The sequence below is a fragment of the Spermophilus citellus genome (assembly GCF_964194105.1).
Source record: "Spermophilus citellus genome assembly, chromosome: 1".
Lineage (NCBI taxonomy): Eukaryota > Metazoa > Chordata > Mammalia > Rodentia > Sciuridae > Spermophilus > Spermophilus citellus.
Window position 1 is genome coordinate 173472562 of NC_138182.1, and position 21484 is coordinate 173494045.

The following is a 21484-nucleotide window of genomic DNA, read 5'->3' on the forward strand; positions in this document are numbered from 1 at the left end:
TGAAAATGAATGGAATTGTTAAAGGCAAATAATGGAATAGAATAAAGGCCTTTTGAGGTGAGTTAACAGTTAAAAAAACAGAAATTTAAAAATATAGAATTATAGAATTTGAAGAATAGCAAACAGTCCAGTTTTTAATCTTTTTTTTTTTTTTTTTGTAGTTGTAGATGGACTGCATGCCTTTTTATTTCCTTATTCTTGTATGTGGTGCTAAAGATCAAACCCAGTTCCCCACATGTGCCAGGCAAGCACTCTGCCACTCAGCCCCAGCCCCGTCAAGTTTTTTTATTTTATTTTATATTTTTAGTTATAGATGGACACAATATCTTTATTTTTATGAGGTGATGAGGATTGAACCCAGTGCCTCACATGTACTAGGTAAGCGCTGTACCACCGAGCTATAACCCCAGCCCCAAAAGAGTCCAGTTTGCATCAGAGAATAAGTTTGACAAAGGCATGGAGTATTGATTTAGAATGAGGAATTTACATTTGTTGGTTAAGGAAATGGAAAGCCGTTGAAATTTTTGAGCAATGTTTTTCATTTTTTTGTAAATGGAAGGTATATGAAAGCTATCTTTGTTTAAAAGTTTTGCTCTCACTTTGAGTAAAAGAGGATTTAGAAACTTACAGACCTTTTTAGAGAAAGATAGTGTGTTGTATTTTTTTACTTTTACATCTTTTATCCCATCAAGTTCAAGTGAGGGTTACAATGAGATGAAAATTAAAGGACAGTAACTTTTATTAAAAACCATAATAGAAAGAAATGGCTCAGAAGTTGAGACTTAGAGTTTATGTTTTCTGAACTACAGTTTCTTGAGTGTAGTTGGAAGACTTTCAATAATTAATTATTCTCTAAATTTCTCCCCTTGAACTCTTTGGTATTATAATAAGTGAAACTCTTTGTTTACTATTGAATTAAATTATAATTTAAATATTTTATACTGCTAGCTTTCTACATATTTCAGACATGGCTTATTTGTTAGATTATAAGCTCACTGAGGGTGGCAACTATATATGTGCAGTCCTCATTGCATTACATGTAGGGAGGTTATATATGTATATATAAAATGCAGATTATGCATATGGAATTTTTAGTAAATCTTTAGGATTTTACAATTATATATAAAGTGTTAGGTATGTGTAGTTGTTTATTCTGAGTAAAGGGTGTATAACTTTTTATTACATTTTTGGAGAATTCTATGACCCTGTAATTTTGCCTGTTACCCTAGATATTTGTCTAAATTTGTAGTATCATTTTCATTTTTCGTATTGTTTAGATTTGACTTCATTTAATTTGTTTCAAAATAAAATTAGAATCTGTTTAATTTTGGTTATGAATTTAGAGGGTTTAATGAAAGGACATTATAGAACCATCATAAATTGTTTTGATGACATACTTAATGCCATGGAGTAATTTTGTACTATATAATTTAGGAAGTTGAGTGCCGGCGCATTTATTTATTCTACTTGAATTTAACATCTCTACCCCAATGGTTGCTTTGGTCACTCTTTTGCTTGGGCTTCTTTCTTCTAGTATGTTATACTTCGTACTTTGTGGGAAGGTTCTCCTAACTTTGGGTGAAAAAGAAAAGTGTACTGAAGACTTTAGAACATATGTAATTGTGGTAAGAAGCTAGGTAGATTTTTTGAAAAAGCAATAGGCACTGAGTTGCCATCCCTGATGTACTCCTTGTTAGTTTCGTGACCTTCAAAGTGTTCAGTGTTTAATATCTTCATCTGTAAAATGGAGATGATATTATCCATCTCAAAATATGATGGCACATACAAAGTAACTAATGCAGAACCAAACATGTAAGGACTAATATATTGTATTTTTGTCCCTCCTTATTCCAGGGCTGTATACATTTTCCTGAAATAAAAATATTGACTCCTATTAAAAAAAATTACTTTTAATTCTACTAACAGGTTGTTACTAGACTGTGGTTATTGGCATATAGATTTGCAAGCGGATCTAAAAACATTGAGAACTTTTGGCCTGTTTCATAGAAGTAGGCTCTTTGATGTGAACCAGATTAAAAAAAATAAGATGAAAAAAAGCAAGAGGATTCATATATGTAGATTTGTCAGTTTTTTACAAAAAGCATTTTGTTATATTCTCATAGCATTTTATATAGTTATCCTCATTTTTAAAGTAACTTTTCTGTTTTTTCTTATCATTCATACAATCAGAAATAGACTACTAAGCAAGAGGAAAAAATTTTCCAGGACCTTAATTACAGAACTATTTTTTATATTTTAAGAACTATTTTTTACATTATTAAAAATAGCTGCTCAGTATACTGGATGGCCTTTTGTTATACTTCTAATTTATTTGGAATGCTTTCTTGGGCATGCCGTTTTTACTTCCTTGGTTATTAAAATTTATTTATAAAGTTAGAGGATAGAGTCTTTGACCCCAAAGTCCTCTTACTGCTAAAATGTTATGGTTTTATTTTATTTTATTGATCATTACACAATTTAGCAAAAATCTCTCCACATTCCATGTGCAAAGGTAACTGCACCTGATTCAAAATAGTATTTTGAATTTCCTTTTGTGCATTTGCTTTATATATTATGAGGATGAGATGTTTAACATATTGGGTTTTTCTTCTTCCATGCATGCCACATGCATTAAATAAATGGCAGTCGGCAGACCACAGGGCAGCTTGGGACTCCCAGCAGGCAAATCCCCACCATTTGAGAGCTCACCTTGCAGCAGACAGACATGGTGGCTCGGTACAGGTATTTTCTGATTTTTGCATGAGTGATTATTCCCCAAATTTATACAACTAACCCTTTTTTTTTGGAACTCGTGGCATGATTTCATATCCTAATGGGAAGCTTGTTGCTGAATTCTATTAATAATTCTTTTCCTTTGTTATTTAACAAAAAGAATAGAAACAACAACAAATTAACATAGTGTGGAAGACCACCAGGGATACTAAGATTTTTGCCTTTATTCATATTTTGCAAATACATGCAATAATATTTAAGACATACTCATAACAGATTAGAAAAATGAACTATATTACTTGAAATATGTGTTAAACTTGATTTTTCAATAATTAGCTAATTCTTAATGTTTTAAGTAATAGAACATTTTAATATCTTTCCCATTCATTGATTTTGCCTCCTTCAAACTTAATTTTTAGATATCGAACTTTTTAAAATTCTTGTATCAGAATATACTTGGTGATTAACTAGTCAAATAAATATGATCCTGATTTTTATAATGGGATAGTTTGTTTGTATTTAGATAAAAATTTTTTCATGATAATTATTACCCTCAGTAAATTGTGTAGATTTTTACACAAATTTAAAGCAGTTCTTTATTTATGATTTATTCCTTTTCTCCCTTTTTTATATACTTAAGGACAGCGACTGTAGTCTGCCCTCCCATGACCTCTAAATTTTAATTATTTATGTGCATTGTAGAAATAGGAAAAGACAATGGAGTCACATATGTCTTTTAAAATGTTGTTTTAAGGTATTCTAAATGCTGGCTTAAAGAATATTTAAACAACACTTGTTATCTCAATCCATTTCATTTTAGAGTCTATTTTTATTTTTTATTGATATATTTCTACTTGAATAATTTTCCTTTATAGTTTATCAATTTCGTATTTTTCTTGATATGTATTTAATCAGTTGAATTTATACTCCAAATTTTATTCTTTACTTAAATTCTAAAAATAATTTGATGATTAAATTTTATAAGCACTCATGTTTTAGAGCTAATTTTAAAGGTCATTTAAATAATGTAACCAACTATTTTTATAAAATTTTGTAGTGTGTAGAATTTTCAATATTGTATAGAAGTATTTGAATACTTCTAAAAATGTCTAGAGTGAAAAACTCAGAGACAAGCAAGCCTGAATTGTAAAACTTTTTAACATCTTCAATTCATATCATTGGAAAAGCTAATTGAACAAATTATATTTAATTTACATACAAAAACTGCATCCAGTAAGTCTCTATATATGTTTGCACATTTCTAAGTTCATGTGTATGTATTATAGCAAGTGTTTTAGTCATTGTTCAGGAAAATCTGCAATAATTAAGGCACTGTTAGAAATCTTTTCTGCTGTTTTTGTACTGTTATTGCAAATTTATTTTCTTAGCTTCTTCTTACTCCTATATGATTCCCAAAGATGGCTCATTGTATCCATTTGGACTATCTAAGGGTGAATGAATTTGATTATGGCTCATACTTCATGTTTTTTTTTCCAATGTACTTTTCTTGTTTCTACTCATTTCTCTCTAAAACTTGTCTGCTTATAGAGACTCCATCTGACCTCATCCTAATATTCAATAACTGATTAATTTACTTATTAGAATTATAGTAATACATAAAACATATAAATAAAACAAGAAATTATATACTATTTTTATTGACTTCATGAATATATTTTATATTATTATACTAACCTTATATAATAGACATTAAAGAAGTTAATAAAAATTTACTAACACCCTAAGTAGCATAATACCTGCGTATTATCCCAATGCAAAAATACTGAATTCATTTTTTAATTTATATCCTTCATATTTTTAAAATTATTTGGAATGTTATAATATGATACTTGGGCTAGTAAAATTATAAATTAAAACTAATAATAAGAGGAAAAAAGTTTCTAAAATCTAAAGTAATATGATTGTAACAGTTGAATATTATTGTTGATCATGGATGAAGGCAGAAAGGGAAACAATGTATTTTGCCACTCTTGTTGTCTACTAAAGGGAAGAGATAAAGATTTTTTTCTGTGCTGGGAATCAAATCCAAGGCTTTGCACATGCTAGGCAAACACTCCATCACCAAGCTTCACTTCCCAGCACCCGAAAACTTCTTGCTAGTAAAAAAGTATGAAAGAAATTCGCTTTGAGATTCTTCATGGTCATTAAATTACCTGTTGAACAAAGATTCAGGGATTGACTTTTCTAGAAATACAGTGGCCTTATATGACATTTAAGAAAGTGTTCTCAATAAATATTAAAGGCATATTTTATTGTTTGTCAAAAAAGACATTTCAATAAAAAAAAAAATAGGTGGCTACTTGGTAATGAAATGTGTTGCAGATTCAAGATACTCAGAAGCAGGAACAGCATGAAATGAAATAAGCCATTCTGAATCTGTGACTTTCTTCACTTTATTCCATAGAACTGATCATTGTCAATGCAGCACTGTAAAGTATTCCTGGCTGTTTAGTGTTAACATGGAGGGTGAAATCTCTCACAGTTTTTGACCTACAGAAAGTTCTGCAGATATTCGTTATTTCAGATGTGTTTTAATAGAAACTGAGGAGCAGAGTCTAAACTTGAAATCCCTGCCTTTCCAGAATTATATAACAGACCAGGCATGCAAGTTGCCAGATTGATGACATTGTGCTTATAAGCACAGTGACTGGAGTCAGATTGGGTTCAAATTTTGTGTCTCAAATTATTTATCAGTAAAAAGAGGATGTTAATAGTACATTTACATCTATATCATGGTTTTATTGGTGAAATATAGTTTTAAAAAGTATTTAGCATGGAGACTGGGAATTAGTAGTAGATGAGTACAATCTATTGTCTTTACAAAGTGTAAGAAACTTGACTAGTATTTTTATGCATCTCTGGGAAGTAAAGTATAGAGAGGCACAGTCAAAAGAGCATGGTCAAATGGAATTTTTTTTTTTTGTAATTCTGTTTTCTTAGTGCAATCATATTAATTCACAACTATAACTTTGAAATGTACCTACTAAAGAGACTAAAGAATAATGTTCAAATATATGAAAATTTTATTTTGAATTTATTCTTGGTCTGTGTGTGTTTTGGAAAACAAAACAAAATCGATTGACTATTCCACCTGTGTTCCCCCTTAGAATCATTGGTAATGAATATGGCTGAGAAACAGACTTATCACATTCAGTTTTTTTAAAATCCTTATTCACAAAAAATCTCTATAAATGATTACTAGGTGCTAGGTATTGCTCTAGGCTCTTTCATGAAAGGAAGAATACAAAGATATGGTACCTATCTCCATGGAAATTTCAGTCAGTAGAGGAGGCTAATAAGTAGGCTGTGTAATATGTAGAGATGGCACAAAGTGCTAGGAATATAAATGGGAAAAGCACCTAACCTAGATTTAGTGGGTCGAAATTTCCCAGAAAAAGTGATAGCTAGGTAAATTGAGACCTAATGAATCGGCAGGAGTTAATCAGCTGAAGAAGGCAGAAGGGCTTAGGAGAACCGTGTACCAATCAGGCTGAGAAGACAACACGTCATGGAGGTCATGGAGGACAGAGACATATTGAGTAATTGAATTCATTCTGCTACGTGTTGAGAAATGAGAGAGGTAGGCAGGAAGCAAATCATGAAGGATCTAATAGGTCCTCTAATTAAATTTGGACTTTATTCTGAAGATATTGAGTAGGGGCTAATATTGGTAGGGGCTAATTTGTTTCAATTAGTGTTTTCTAAAGACTACTTTTTCTAGAGACTCGATTGAAAGGAGAAAAGTCTGAACCACAATTATCAAAAGTGTGTAGCTGAGGAACAATGGTGATGGAGATGAAGAGAAATGAGAGCACTTGAAAAATAATTAGAAGGTGGAGTTTAGTTGGTTATGGGGCCTGAGGGGGAAGGAAGAGTTTAGTTATCTCTTTTTAATATGTTTCTACATATCCTGACAAATCATATCTCTAAAATTAGTTTTAAATATATACTAGTGATAGGTAATGACAGTCTCTAATTCCATTGTAACTGTGCCTTTCACTGTAGCACAGTGCCATTGAGCTCAGTGCTGCTTGAAAATCTAATCCTATGAATTTGGAGGGTGGGAAACTGAGCAGAAGGCATGTATTAAGGACACAACTGTACTGAAAAATCATGTTACATAGTAAATAGTGTACCTCATCATAGTTTTGGAAAGTCTTTAGTTTGAATGATAGGATTTTGAGCTCTTGGGGGAAGAAAGGAGTAGAATCAAAAATAATACAGAATAAATATTGTACAACTTGATACTATTAAGAAAAATACAGGATAACATTAATTGTTGTAATAAGCAATCTGGTATTTTTGCAGTATACCATCAGAAATACAAATACATATGATGATAACAGGAAAATAATTGGACAAATATATCTTGCAGTTGTGAGAAAACATACATGTTGAAATGTCAGGACTAATATTTCTCATATCTCAGTCAGTTCTACATTACAGGAATTCTGAATGCTGACCTTTCTAAAACATTTCTAAAATTGGGTTTCAGCCTTCTCTATAAAATCTTTGAAAATAATAAGAGTTACTAATGAGGAACAAAATTGAGTGACTGTTATAATCACATTTTTTAGCCATAGATTTCTGGGGAGCTGAAATTGTAAGAGAGGTAATGGAAGGAGTATAGTGACCTGTGTAGTCACCTGCTTTTATATGTAAATAATTTTTAGCTCATCTCCTTTTAGTTTAGCTTAGGAAATTCATTTTCAGTTATCACTGGGGCAAAGCAGTATTATTAACTTATTTTGATATTCTTTTTATAATAACATTTAAAGTAACATCTTTAAGTGTTATTATAAATGTTATTTAATGTTATTTAAATGCTCAAAGAAAATTGTACTCTAATACCTTTGTAAGTAAAAGTTAAATTGAAAATTTGTTTGGTTTATTTTTGTTGAAAGTTCATTAAATTGTTCCTATACTCAATGGTCATCTTTTGGGATATAATGAATATCAATTGTAGCTTTAACTACGGTTTTTAAGACTATATGTAAGAAAGTTGGTTTCAAATAATATATGTGTAGCTTTAAACAAGTCCAGTAAACTCTTTGGAACTATGTCAGTTTTTAGTGTGCTTTTAAAAAAAAACTTTTAGAAAAAAACTGAGTACACAAGTAAAACATGTAATGTTTTAGTATCTCTAATACATTTGTTGGATTTGAGATCTGGTTAATTAACAGATTATATTGAGCCTCTACAGTGCACTTGGTAATGATGCTTGTATGAAATTAAATAGAAATTAGGAAGATAGTAGTATAAACAATTTGTATAAATTCATTATTTTTATGCAGTATAGTTGGGAATGTAGTTCAGTGGTAGAGTGCTTGCCTATAGTGCATGAAGCCTTGGGTTCAATCTTATCACCAGGTGGGGAAGAAGATTCATATTTGGAAATAAATTAATTTGCTTTTAAAAGTTATTGACCACAGGGCTGGGGTTGTGGCTCAGTGGTAGAGCACTTGCCTAGCAAGTGTGAGGCTCTGGGTTCGATCCTCAGCACCACATAAAAATAAATAAGTAAAATAAAGATATTTTTTAAAAAAAAGTTATTGACCACAAAGATATTGTGACAAAAAGGTATTTAACATTGAAGGGAAGGGAAAGTGGTGTGAGATCAGAGAAAGCAGGCAAGTATCATGTCATGAGGGACTTTGCCAATGGAAAGGATATAGAATATAGATTTTTATAGAGGAAAGAATATAGAATATAGATTTTATAGAGGAAAGAATATAGATTTTTATTCTCAGTGAAATGGGAAGCCAATAGTTGGAGCATTTTAAGCAAGAAATACACCCAGTTGATTTACATCTTAAAAGGAGTACTGTGGTTGCTGTGTGGATAATACATTTTACTTGGAGTACAAGTAAAACCAGAAGACCAGTTAAAAGGCTTTTACTCTTATTTACAAAGAAAACATGGTGGCTTGATAATAGGGCCTAGTAGTAATAGAACTGGGGAGAACTGATTAGGTATGGGGTATGTTTGGGGAGGATTTAACAGGACCTATTTATGTATTAGATGTGGGGGTTAATTCAAAGAGGAATCACGGTGTTCCTATATTTGGGGCTTGAACAACTATGGAGATGAATAGAGTTGCCATTTCTTTAAATGGGCAATAGGTGATGGAGGCCTGAGCATGATTACAGATTGAAGTGAACCCATCAGAAGGGCAATATGAAAATTTTCAAGGAAAGTAACTCATGAGGTAGTGATGTACCAAAGAGAAGGGGTATACAAGAGGGAATTGATTGAGACATTAGTGGAGCAGTTAGCTTTCAAGCCCAGGAAGAGGAAGATAGAAGACAGAAATTTTAAGATAAGGGAAGTAAGTTGAAAATGCAAGTAGTATGACTTTATCTTCAGTAAAATGCTATACTTATTACTATATTTGTTATGAACAGCTTCCTACTAATTGTTTTGTACTCTTCCTATTAACTTTCTAATTTAAGTATTTTAACCTTTACTTAGTGTGTGTATGTGTGTGTGTGTGTGTGTGTGTATGAGATTGAGATGTATATATATATATATATATATTTTTTTTTTTTTTTTTAACAGGTTGTAAGTTCCACAAATGGAGAGTTAAACACAGATGACCCTACTGCAGGACGTTCAAATGCACCCATCACAGCCCCTACAGAAGTAGAAGTGATGGATGAAACCAAGTATGTATTCATTTTGCTTGTTTTAATAACTTCTTATACTATGCATGTTCGAGATTTATAGTCACATAAAATTATTTCAGAGAATTTTTCTTTCAAGGAATAAATGCATGCAAAACAAGTGGTGTGATTAATTATTTTAATCACTAAATTTAAAATAGTTTTATTCTAGTAAATATTTTAATAATAAAAAGTAGCTATTTAAGAATTGTGCTCATATTCTTATATATAAGTAATAATAAGTTTTTAGTTTTTAACATTTAGGATTGTTGCATGAAGGTTTATTCCTGTATTATTATTTTTTTTTCCGTAAGAATAAGAATCAGTTTTTTTCTAGAATGTTGCATGCTTTACTATTGGTTTTAAAAATATAAGTTATTATAATGCTGCTTGGAAAAATTAAGCATGAAAAATAATGTGATCATTTCAGTGTGGGCTGTTTCTGATGATCTCTTTCTCTCTCTTTCTCTCTCTCTTCTTGTATTTTTTTTTTTTCCTGTGTGTGTGTATATAGCTGCCAGAAAGTGTTGAACATGTGGTGAGTTTTCAAGTATAGGCAGGCAGAAAATAGCTCCATTGACTATAATTTCAAAGATTTAGCACTGCTTTTTTTTTTCCCCTAAACAAACCTCTTAACTTAGAAGCTACAATTGGTAAAAGTTATTTGAAAATATTTGCTGTCATTACCATCAGCTCTTTAGAAGCAAGAAATAATTGTTTGAGGAGCTCTTTTGCCTGCTACGACTGTTTTCCTCATATGACATTAATTTTGGGGCACTTTTTAATTGCATAGATGGAATGTGAACACTGCTTTTGCTTATGCATTCGTTTTCTAACAATGGGTTTTTGTTACTTTACAACAGATATGTTTTTGAGTTAAGTTTTCTTTTTTCCTGTTTGTCATTATTAAATACACATAGCAGATTCCTCCTTCCCCCATAGTATCACTAAAATAGTATTTCACTTACTAACCAATTATCACTGTCATTGCATACCATATTCTTGTTAAACTGTCATGAGAGAAAAATTTAGAAATCCTCTAAATAGTCCTGATAATCACCAACATTATGAAAAGTAATATCTTTATTAGTAGAAATAATATTGAATTTAAATTACATTCTGGCTTTTAGTTGTAATACTGTGCTTAAAATGCTTTTCTCAGTTTCAGGATAAATTTTGAGTCAGCATGGAGTGAATAAAGGAAATTGCTTAGAGTAGTGAATTTTGAAGCATTTTACTTATTCACTCTTTTTAGTTATGTGCAAACATTACATACAATTTCTTAAAAAATGCTCATTTGTTGGCTGTAAAATGAGACTACTTTTGTGAATATTTCTTTTTAAAGAGCACTTTAATTTCCATTTTAATCAGTTTTGACTCTAGAATTTATGGACACTGTGACTAAACATTAGAGTATTCAAGATATAATTAGTTAGTGATTTACTTTAAATAAAAAATAAAAATAGCAGCTTATGTATGTAAATTTTAGATACCACCCTAAGAATACTTAGGAAAGTATAATGGCACTGTGGCAAGTTAGAATGTATTTATTCTGTGCAGTTAAATATGGATTGTAGAATCCTACTTTTACCACTTATTTGTTACGTTCTTTAAGCTTGTTTCTTTTTCTGTAAAATGATGCTAATAATATCTACCTTATAGGTTATTGAGAAAATTGAATGTGATAAAGTGCTGATGTTTTGTTTGGCACATGGCAGGTACTCAGTAGCTGTTATCATCCCTTTCTGTTTCTTCATTATCAGCTTCCAGTGGTCTTTCTCATCTGCATTCTTTCTAGTCTTGTGCCTGTTCCATCAATGTCCCATAATATTACTTCTATACACACCCTCTTCTCTGAAACTGACAATTTCTGTTCACATCATTCTAGAGACTTGCTTTCAATTAAATCTATTACATTTATCTGTTGGTTTATTCAACAGTTATACTATTAGATTTCAGAAATATCTGATACTGGGCTTGCTTTTAAGTAGGTTACAACTAACAGCAAAAATTGTAGTTGTTTTAGGATGTATCAGTATATTATACATATTATAAAAAAGTATTAAAATCTTAGAATTTGTAAAGAAAAGACCACTTCCTGACTGGATAATGATAGAATGCTTTATGAAGGTGGCTTTGAAGAATGGTGTAGTAATTTATTTAGTTGGTATGGGTGTTGTTGTGTGTGTTTATGGGTTCAGGTCTCATTTCTATAGGCATTGGAGAATGAAATTGAAGAAAGTGATGGGAAAGCTATTCCTGAAGAAACTATTCTCAATTGCTTGGAGCATCGGGTCCAGATTTCTTGCCATGACACCAAAGCCCTTTTACATTTTCATAATCTGGCCCCTGACTTTTTTTTCCCCAGCCCCATTTTTCATTCTAAAGTCTATGTTCCATCGATTTGTTAAGTCTGCCTTTGTTATATTATTCTCTTTATGTACCTCTCACTTTCATGAATTTCATGAAATCAAGGCTTTTTTATCTTCACATCCCTAGTAGTCAAAATAGTACATCTCAATATATTATTAGTACATGATTGACTAAGAAATGTGGTATACCAGTGTGATGGAATGCCATCCAACAACCTAAAGAAGTGAAATTGAAAACATTTTAAGTGAAAGAAGCCGGACAAGAGGACACATGTTATGTGATTCTGTTTAAATATACTGTCAGTTTAGGCAAATATGCAGACAGGCACAGGAAGTAGATTAGTGGTTGCCTAAGGCAGAGAATAGGTGGATGGGAGTGACTGCTAATTGATAATGGAATTTCTTTATAGTGGGACGAAAATGTTATGAAATTAGTGGTGATGACTGTGCAATGCTGGATATACTATACAGTATTGCATTGTACATGTTAAAGGGTGAATTTTATGTTATGCAAATTATTCTTTAATAAAACTGTGTTAAGGAGGAGAAAAGGTAGCAACCCGTGATTTCAGTGAAAGTTTACTCTAGAAGGGTTCCAGGAATCCTTAGAACTTTTCTGCCTCTTCACTAAAAACTCTTCAAATGTAAGGTTTTATCTTTCCTTTAATTAGGTTAGTTCTTAACATCTCTATAAGTTCCTTAATAAGTTCCTTATTCTCTTTTTCTATGATTAAGAAATCTAAGTATACTTTCCTTTCGTAGATTAAATCATATGTCTGTCTTCCGTTACCATTTTGCAGAGAACCTGCTGGGAATCTGCCTAGAATTCTGTTTCAGAATTTCTTTCCTTTTTCTGATTGGCAAAGATCCTCTTACCTAGTCCCATTATTTAAAATGTATTCTCTGTTGGACATTTTAGCATTCTCAGGTTTCTTAAAATAGTACCTCATTGGGACACATAATTTCCAAATGACAGAAAATATTCTGTCCCCTCATGTATAAGTTGGCTTCTTCATTAGTAAAGAGATTTTGCTTTATCTGTTTTAGGTGAGAATTTGGTTTCCAGGTCATACAAATGATAGCAAGCTCATCATTCCTTCCAGAAATTTAGAACAAGATTTTCTTTAGTTTAATTATTATTTTTTAGGTAGTAGGATACTATCTGTGTTTGTTTCTTCTACTTCTTTTCCCCCTACTAATATTCACTGAACAGATTATTGATGTTAGTAGATTATGGAGATATGTCAAGGCTTCCATAGCACCAGAGAGACAGGAAGTACATCAGTGACTTTCCTATAGTGTTTTCAACCCTAGTTTTGCATTATAATCACCTGGGGAGTTTGAAAATATACTTAGGTTATACATTCAGAGTTTCTGATTTAAGTAGTTTATCTGTGGTGAAATCTAATTATCAGTATTTTTAAAAAGTTTCCAGAGAGATTCTAAGGAACAACTGGCTTGAGAACCATTCATATAATGCAAGGCATTATGAGATTCACACTACAGTAGAGGGACAAAATGTTATTGGAATTTAGGGAACAGAGCATGTACTTCTAGCTGGGAAGATCAGAGAAATCTACATGGTTAAGAGTACTTTTGGAATAGTTCTGAAAGATAAGCATAATTTTTTAAATTGGGTAGCTCAAAATAGATAAGCATATTTGACAAAGAGAATTAGTGGAAGGAGTCAGAGAGAAGAGGTTGAGCAGTGATGTGGGGCAAGGAAAAAATGGAGCAAGTTTGAGGGGTAACCCCTGTGAGTATAGAGACTATGAATACGTTAATGGAAACTGCAACTGGCTATGTGTCCAGTCCCAAAGGACTATGATAGCCAGGGAAGGAAATATGAACATTATATTTCTCACTACAAGAAAGCAAGCTGTGATTTAAATCTAGAAACAATACGATCCAGTTGGACTTTTGGAAAATTAATCTGGCAGCAGTTAAGAGGCTCTGTCACTTCCTGAGGTTCATCAGATTGCAAAGAGTGGCTCAAAACTACAAATGAAGTTTTCCTGTGAAACTAGATTGATAATTTATATTTTGGGTTAGTAGTCTCTAATGATTCAACTGTTGTTTAAAAATTATATTAGGATGCCAGGTGTGGTGACATATGCCTGTAATCCCAGTGACTAGCGAGGTGAGGCAGGAGGATCACAAGTTTGAGGTCAGCCTCAGCTACTCAGTGAGACCTTATCTCAAAATATGAAAAGGGCTGGGGATGTAGTTCAGTGGTAAAGCACTTGTGGATTCAATTCTGAGTACAAAAAAAAAGGTATTAAGATGACGGTTTGGTCCATTTAGTTTCTAAGAGTTCAGGACTTTGATAGTCTTTAAAATTATAAAGATTAACAAAACATGTTTCCTCAAGGACTATCTTAATAAGAAAGAGAAAGACATTAAAATTATGGTACAAAATAATAAATAGTGTGTAACTTGTTTTAGGGAGAGGATAAATGGATTTTAAGTGCAAGGAAGAACATTTGTAAAGATAAGGGAATATAAAAGTCCATATGGTATGTTCTAGTGCCTTGTTCTGTTCCTCCCTTCCTGCTTAATGCAACATGTGACTGAGAGGAGCATAGACATAAACTGGGAGCCAAATTTAAAGAGTACTGTGGACTTAATTCCTTAGCCAATGTAGAACCATTGATGAGATTTAAGAGGAAAAGGGCATGGTTGTATTTATGATTGGGACACTGAATGGCAGATTGGCGAGTAGACTGCAAATTCCATTAAAAGACTAATCAATCACAGAAGCAGGATGAAAATTTCTGAACTAATCTAGCATGAGAAGATACAAAATACAAACAGGAAAATTTTTGCAAGTCTTCCAGACTGAGAGACTTGCCCATGGATAGAGAGGAAAAATTGGAGATGAGGATAGGCCTATATGTTCCTACCTGGAGTAGTGATGTGGATGGTTTTCCTGTCTAATCAGAATTCTTATTGTTTAATTGAGCAGTTCCTCATTTTTAAAAATCAAGAGATTCAAAGTTATAAATATTACGTTTAAAGTATTAAGGGAAAAAATCCTTTGTTCAACAATTAAAGATTAGATGTCATAAAATATTTTCTGTATACTCATCAAGGTAGGTCAGGAGAAACTAGATTCTGAAGTCTTAAGTGGGTAGGTTCTGGGAGGCACAAATAATCTTGGTTGAAGGATGAGTCAGTGAGTTGTTGTGGTAAGTAAGAGCTTCTGATCCAGATAGGAAATCATTTCAGTTTTGGGATGGGTTTGAGAGAAATAAGTGTATTACATAGATCCAGGCAAACAAAGCAAATTCTAGATGAGGAGAAAGGCAATGAACAGAGGGTAAATGTTGGTGCATTATCAATAGCAAAACCTTGGTCCTTGCCATCTATGTTTTTGTCATGGTTCAGGAATTTGATCCATTATGATTCTTGTTCCCTAATAGCATTTCAAGAAACAACCTTAGAATTCATCAGAACTTAATATTTAATCCCAAAGGGTTTGGGAGTAGCTTTAAAGCTTTAGGCTAGCTACTGAATGATGTCAGATAATGATTCTTCCTTGGGAGAGCCTGTTGGCTCAGTAGAACAACATAAGGAATAATAAAGAAGGAGCCAGGGGGAGGGGAGAAGACAGCATTGACAAGAACATGATTTTAATGTTCGATAAGCTTAATCAGATTCCTCAGGTTAGTTGCCAATAGCCTATACCTAAAGAAACCCCAAGTGAGTATGAATTAATGAGTAAGAAATTACAAACAGCAAAGAGAGAAAATATATTTTAAAATTTACATGTATGGATAATTTTCTAATATCAGATAGTTGAATTTATTTATAAAATAATTTTCTCATATTATCTGTGAGAACTGTTGTATGTGCTAATTCCTAGAATCCTTGCTGTTATTATAGTAGTTATCCATATTAACTGGTGTTCACACCCTGCTTTCAACCGTACCAAGGGCTAAAATTACTTTGATTTATATCTATCTATCTATCTATCTATCTATAGAGATATATATATTTGCCTATGCTCATATAATTTGAAGGCATGGAACCATGTAGTATCTGCAGTTTCAGCCTATAGTATCAGACTGAAGCTCTTTTGGAAATGGACAAATAGAAGAAGTGACCCTGCTGTTACATTTAGGGAGCAGTGCTTCTTAACCTTGGGATTGAGACTCCTTTAAGAATCTGCTGCAAACCATTTTTCTCCAAAACAGAATATTTTAGGCACTACAGTACCATTTTATGAGGTTTTACTAGAGTTTGTGTTCCATGGCTTTGAACTGTAGAGTTAGAATATGCTTGAGCATTTTGACTAACTTCTAAAAATTAGTTGCATTTAAGAGAGAAAGCATTCTTTTATTTAACAAATATTAAATTAGTGTCAGCTTTATGCTAATTTGTTGGAATATATCTGTGAGCAAGTTCTTAGAAAGATTAAATTCTAATATGAACGAATATTATGAATAAATCAAAGAATTTTAAAGTGGTAGTAAGTAATTAGAGGAAAATAATACTGATGTAATACAGTGATTGTATGAGAGTAGATTTCTGATTATTAACCACTAAAACAATAAATCAGCTGTTTTGGAAATGATTTTTAAGAAATTAGCCACAGATTAAAACACCATTTTCTTCTTGTGTAATTATGTATTTTGAAATCTGTATGCATGAATGTTGGATACATTCATATCACATAAAGCAATGCTGCCCTCTGGTGGTAGTCATCTTAATAGCGGAGCAGTCCTTCGCAAATCTATTAAGAGGATTTTAGTGGGATATCTTTCTGAAAAATCTAAGTCTTTGTTTAGATTGTTTTTGAACTTAAAGGCTACAACTAGAATTCATCCATGACTCATATTTAGTCTCAAATAAATGCTTGGCATGGTTTTCTGTACTTGATAATACACGTACAAGTATTTATACTATTTGAAAAAAGTTTATTTAAGAAATGGGAAGAACCTGGCTCAAAAACAATACTGGAAAAATAAACTAGGTAATGTGAATCACAAATACAAGTGTGGAAAATCTGGTACTTGAGCTTGTTCCTTAAAACTTGTATTACATTAAATTTCCTGTTCTAAAAGGCTTCCATATGTTAAAGTACCTTTTGAGTACAAAGTTTTTTAAAGAATGTTCTTTGGGATTTGAAATGACAAATAATAGTATTTAGGAACAATGAATATTATTAAAATAACTTTGTATTAAATAATGATTTTCCAATGAAATATGACCAGATTCTTAAATGTAATACTTTCAGTGTTTGGCCTTTCTTCTAAATACCCCCCCCCCCCCCGGCCATGTTTTGCTTCCTACCATATGGACATTTTCTGAGTATTTTATTGAAGGATTTATTTCAGAGTAATAATTTTCATCTCATAAATTAAATTGGCTTTAATGTTTTGTTTTGCTTTTATATTTTAGAAAATTTATGTAACAGATTTGAGGAAGCACTAGATAGCTAAATTTAAAAAGAAATTTGACTTATTTTTCTAAATCCAGGAAAAATCTTTTTTTTTTTTTTTCTTTTCTTCCAGTGGTAGCTTTTCTCTAGGCCCAGAACTGGGTAACTCATTGCAGGTTTTTGTGAAAAATTTAGCTAAGTGAGGTAAAAAGAATCTATGAATTTATAAAGATTCATAATTACATATGTTTCTCATTGAATCTTTATAAATTGATAACACAATTTTGAATTATTTGTGTTCTATGATCTAGCCCTTATGTACTGTTTGGTACATTGTGTAACTTGGTTTCCAATATTCCATAGAAGTTCACAATCATGGCATAAATGACTTGAAATTATTTTAAACTAATGTTTATAGAGAGATTGTGTAGTTTAATTGAATAGTGTTGATTTCTGTTAGCATTTATTTCACTGTAAGATAAAATTTCTTAATTATTTTATTTCCATAATCTTTTGCTGGATAGGACACTTGAAGCTACCTGCATATATCTATTATGCTTGGTTTGCAGATATGAATTAATATTCTCTTAGAATGTGAGTTGATATGAATTACAAAACTGTTTTCATAAGATCATATTTTCTTTGAATCACAATTTTGAATTGACAGATTTTGGTGATGGAATCACCATGAACTTATATATGCTTTGCTTTTTTCAAAACTATAATACATACACCACACTTCACTGGAAAATCCAAGGATAGCTAGCCATACATGCCCTATACCTTTAATAAATTCAAACCCAGGAATTAGAGGTGACTTTCAAAGGTTAAAAAAAAAAAAAAGAAAAATTGAAAGAACAGTGCCTCACTGTATATGGTAGGATATTCTGGTAGATTGACTTTCTTTTGAGTGTCAAAGGAGGAAAGAGCCATATCCTCACACCTGTATTTGAAAAACTGCCAGGCTTTTAGTTTGCACACATGTGCATATGCATATGTGTGTATATGTATGGTTTTCATTTTTATTTTTTGGATGAATCCTGATCAGCGATTCTTATTTAACTTTCATTTTATACCATTCTCAGCATTTTTCTACAGCAGCCATAATGTATTGCATCTTCTCATGACTAAGTTTAAATAGTTACCTTAAGGATTATATCTAGACTTTTCCCCTAGGGAATAAAAATCAAGACTATATTATTTTGAGTATCTATATTTTGAATTACAAAGCCGAATCACCTTTCTTTTTTTCCAGTTTGTAAATATGATGGGAAATATTGATACATAGATGTTGGCTTTTTCTTTTGATCTTTGGAATCTGAGCTGATTCTTAGTGAAAATATGAAATCCCCAGTATTAGGATCATTGTTGACTTTCTAGCAATGGTGTCAACAATCAGATATAAATATCAAAGAGAAAGGGACAGACCTCTTAGGATGAACTTCATCATGAAAACGTGCCACTGTCAGAGATTATTGAGCATTCTAAATAACTTTGTCTGGGTCAGCTGGGATTCAGAATACCATAGCTTCTCCATTCTTGATGCAAAGCCATTTGAATTAAGTGGTTCCCTTTTATGTTACACAGCATGTCTTGCTATATCTAAAAGGCATGTTGATGAGACACAATAGTAATAACTCTGCCATAGTTTCACTAATATATGTGCTTCACTGGTGTGTTCACTTTCTTTTACTGGCCTGTTGCTTTTCATTACCACTTAAGATAATGTTGTATATTCAACCTTTGATAATTTTAGTACTTTCATAATAAAAGAATATTTCCTTTATCTGCAGGTGCTGCTGTTTCTTCAAACGAAGGAAAAGGAAAACTATACAACGCCACAAATGACTCTGGACACAGACAGATCATGGGGAGTTACTTACATGTTCATCTGCTGTCTTGTGATTAAAATCATCTCTGTAGTGACCACATATATTTTCAAGGACTCACTCTTAGAAACAAATATGTCATACTTTCATACTTCGTTTTGTGGTTGTCTTACATTCATATTTTTTTCTAATTTAACTTTTATGGAAGCTTTAAAGTTTTGTCAAAACATGAGTGCTTTGCCCATCAATGAATAGAATGGACCAATGAGGTGGTTTTGATGAATACAGTTCTATAGAACATTTTTCAGAAGCTCCTCTCCTGTTGTAGAAAACAGAGCAGTATCTTAAGTGTCAGCCAGTTATATATACCTAATTTGATTTTTTTTATATCTTCTGTAAGAGGATAATCACCAGGAATTTTCTTCCCAGTGGATAATGCAACAGAGAAAACAGTTGCCCAAATGTTTTTAAAAAAGTTATTCCTTGAGAAGTTCATATTTTGTGACATCTGCATTGATTTCAGTATTACTGATGGTACTGTTATTCATGGATCATATTAACATTCTCTCTGTGAAATCATGGTACAGTCACTGCCCAGAGGTACTGAGGAAAAAGCTCTATGAGTTCAGCAGATGGTTTGGTAAAATGAATCACAATAAGTGCGGGAAATATGAGCTCTGCTTTTGTTGCACCGCTATGTGAAGTACAGTGTTGTAGGAGTGGCAAAAGCGCTTATTTTTTAAAAATGCAAAATATTTGTATAATGTAACTTTATGCTTCCAGATAATAATGTATGTTAGATAGCAAGAAATGAATGCTTTGAGAAGTGACATGTTGGAATTTTCTTTTTTTTTTTTTCTTAAATACACTAAGGAAAAGAAATAAATGTGAACCTCTTTGCAATGTATAAGGTTGAACCTAAGGAGATCCCACTGAAACCTACTGCTGAATGACTGACTGCATTCTCCCTTAAGCAGAAAACTTTGGATGTGCCATGCAATGGTGTCTTGTTTATTATTTTTGCTCTTTGATAAAAAAAAAAGACCCCCCAGCAATAAAAACTGGGTCACTCTTTTTCCCTCTGTGCACATTAGTCTCTTGTATTCAACTTTGCTAGTTCTTGGAATTTTCCTACCCTTTAGTATAATTTTGATGATTGAAAAATATTTTGAAAGGATGGGTCAGGTGCTTTGCCTCCATAGTCTTTTGAAGTGCCTGCATATGAACAAAGTAACAATTCTGTAAAAAAGGAAGCCCATTCCACTTTTCAAGTATGCTTTGTTTTAAGCCATAAGGACACAGCTGTACTTTTGTCATGGTGTAGTAGTTTTCAAGAAGGTTTAAAACAAAGACTGGCTAGAAATTGATCAAATCTCATATTCACCTCTCATTTATAAAATTGTTACTCTTTCCATGCAGTCTCTTCTTTGTCTTTAAGTGTGTGCCTCCAGGCATGCTTATTTATTTTTATTATCTCAAGGTAACATTTAAAATGTGTATTAAAGTAAATAAATCCACATTTTTTTACTTCATTATTACATTTACAGAGATTTAATTGTACTTTATAATTTATTTTTCTTATTAGCCAAAATTTCAGTGCAGTGTTTGGTGATTAGGCACCCATGTGAACACCACAAATCAGGACATTATTTATCACTATTACTCTGAAATCTCTGAATGATCTTTTCTTGATTTTAAAGACCTACTTTCAGACTAGAAAACATTTGCTGTATAATTTGGTCAACAGTTTCCATTTCTGTTTCTTTGTTTACTGTCATGATGTCTTAAACTACAGGAGTCACTGAGTTTTTATTTTTGTTTGCTTTAAGTAAGGTAGATGGATGTTTTGGCCATTATAATGTGAAACCACTTCTTTCTTTACAGTATTTGACCAAATTTGTGTGTCTGTGATATTTGTAAATACATGTGATACCTGTATTTCTTATCATAAGCCTATTTAGTTTTATTCTCAGTAGGGTTTTTTGGACTGTACAGTGTTTATATGATCTGAACTCCTTATACATAAGAAGGTGTGTATAATAATCCAATTATGGACTTAAATATTTTAAAAGTATAAATACCCTTATTTGCTGCAAAGACCAGTATGTTAGACATTTGCTTTTTAGCAATATTTTTAAGTGCTCCATTTTAATGCCAAGGAATAAGTCTTTTGGCAACACAAACTGGTCAATAATAGGTAATGCAGGTATGTTCAGGTGAAGCCAACGATGTTTTGCATTTTTATGCTTCTTTTCTGTCAACACTAATGAAGTCAACATTGCCTGAATGTCTGAATAATGAAACACATCCCTGTTTAAAAGTATGTAACTGAAAAAGAAATAAAAAAATAAAGGTAGTTTTTTTAAACTTGCTCTTTCCCCTTTCCTCTAATCACAGGTAAAATAATCCCATTCATTAAGAGAGAAATTTAAAAAATTCAATTGATTGAGCCTATTACATGTATGACGCAAAATTAGTTAAAGG

At 31.9% G+C, this 21484-nt stretch overlaps 1 protein-coding gene across 3 annotated transcripts in view; it reads left to right on the forward strand.

The window, feature by feature from the left end:
• Positions 1-20938, forward strand: part of CSNK1G3 (casein kinase 1 gamma 3) — a 115813-nt gene extending 94875 nt beyond the window's left edge. For all 3 annotated transcript variants that reach the window (XM_081310819.1, XM_081310818.1, XM_081310820.1), the window contains exons 11-14: positions 2647-2742; positions 9313-9419; positions 9931-9954; positions 18965-20938. In XM_081310819.1, coding sequence (XP_081166945.1) covers positions 2647-2742; positions 9313-9419; positions 9931-9954; positions 18965-19019 — 282 coding nt within the window. In that variant the 3' untranslated portion in view covers positions 19020-20938. The remainder of the gene's footprint in view (positions 1-2646; positions 2743-9312; positions 9420-9930; positions 9955-18964) is intronic.
• The last annotated feature ends 546 nt before the right edge of the window (positions 20939-21484 follow it).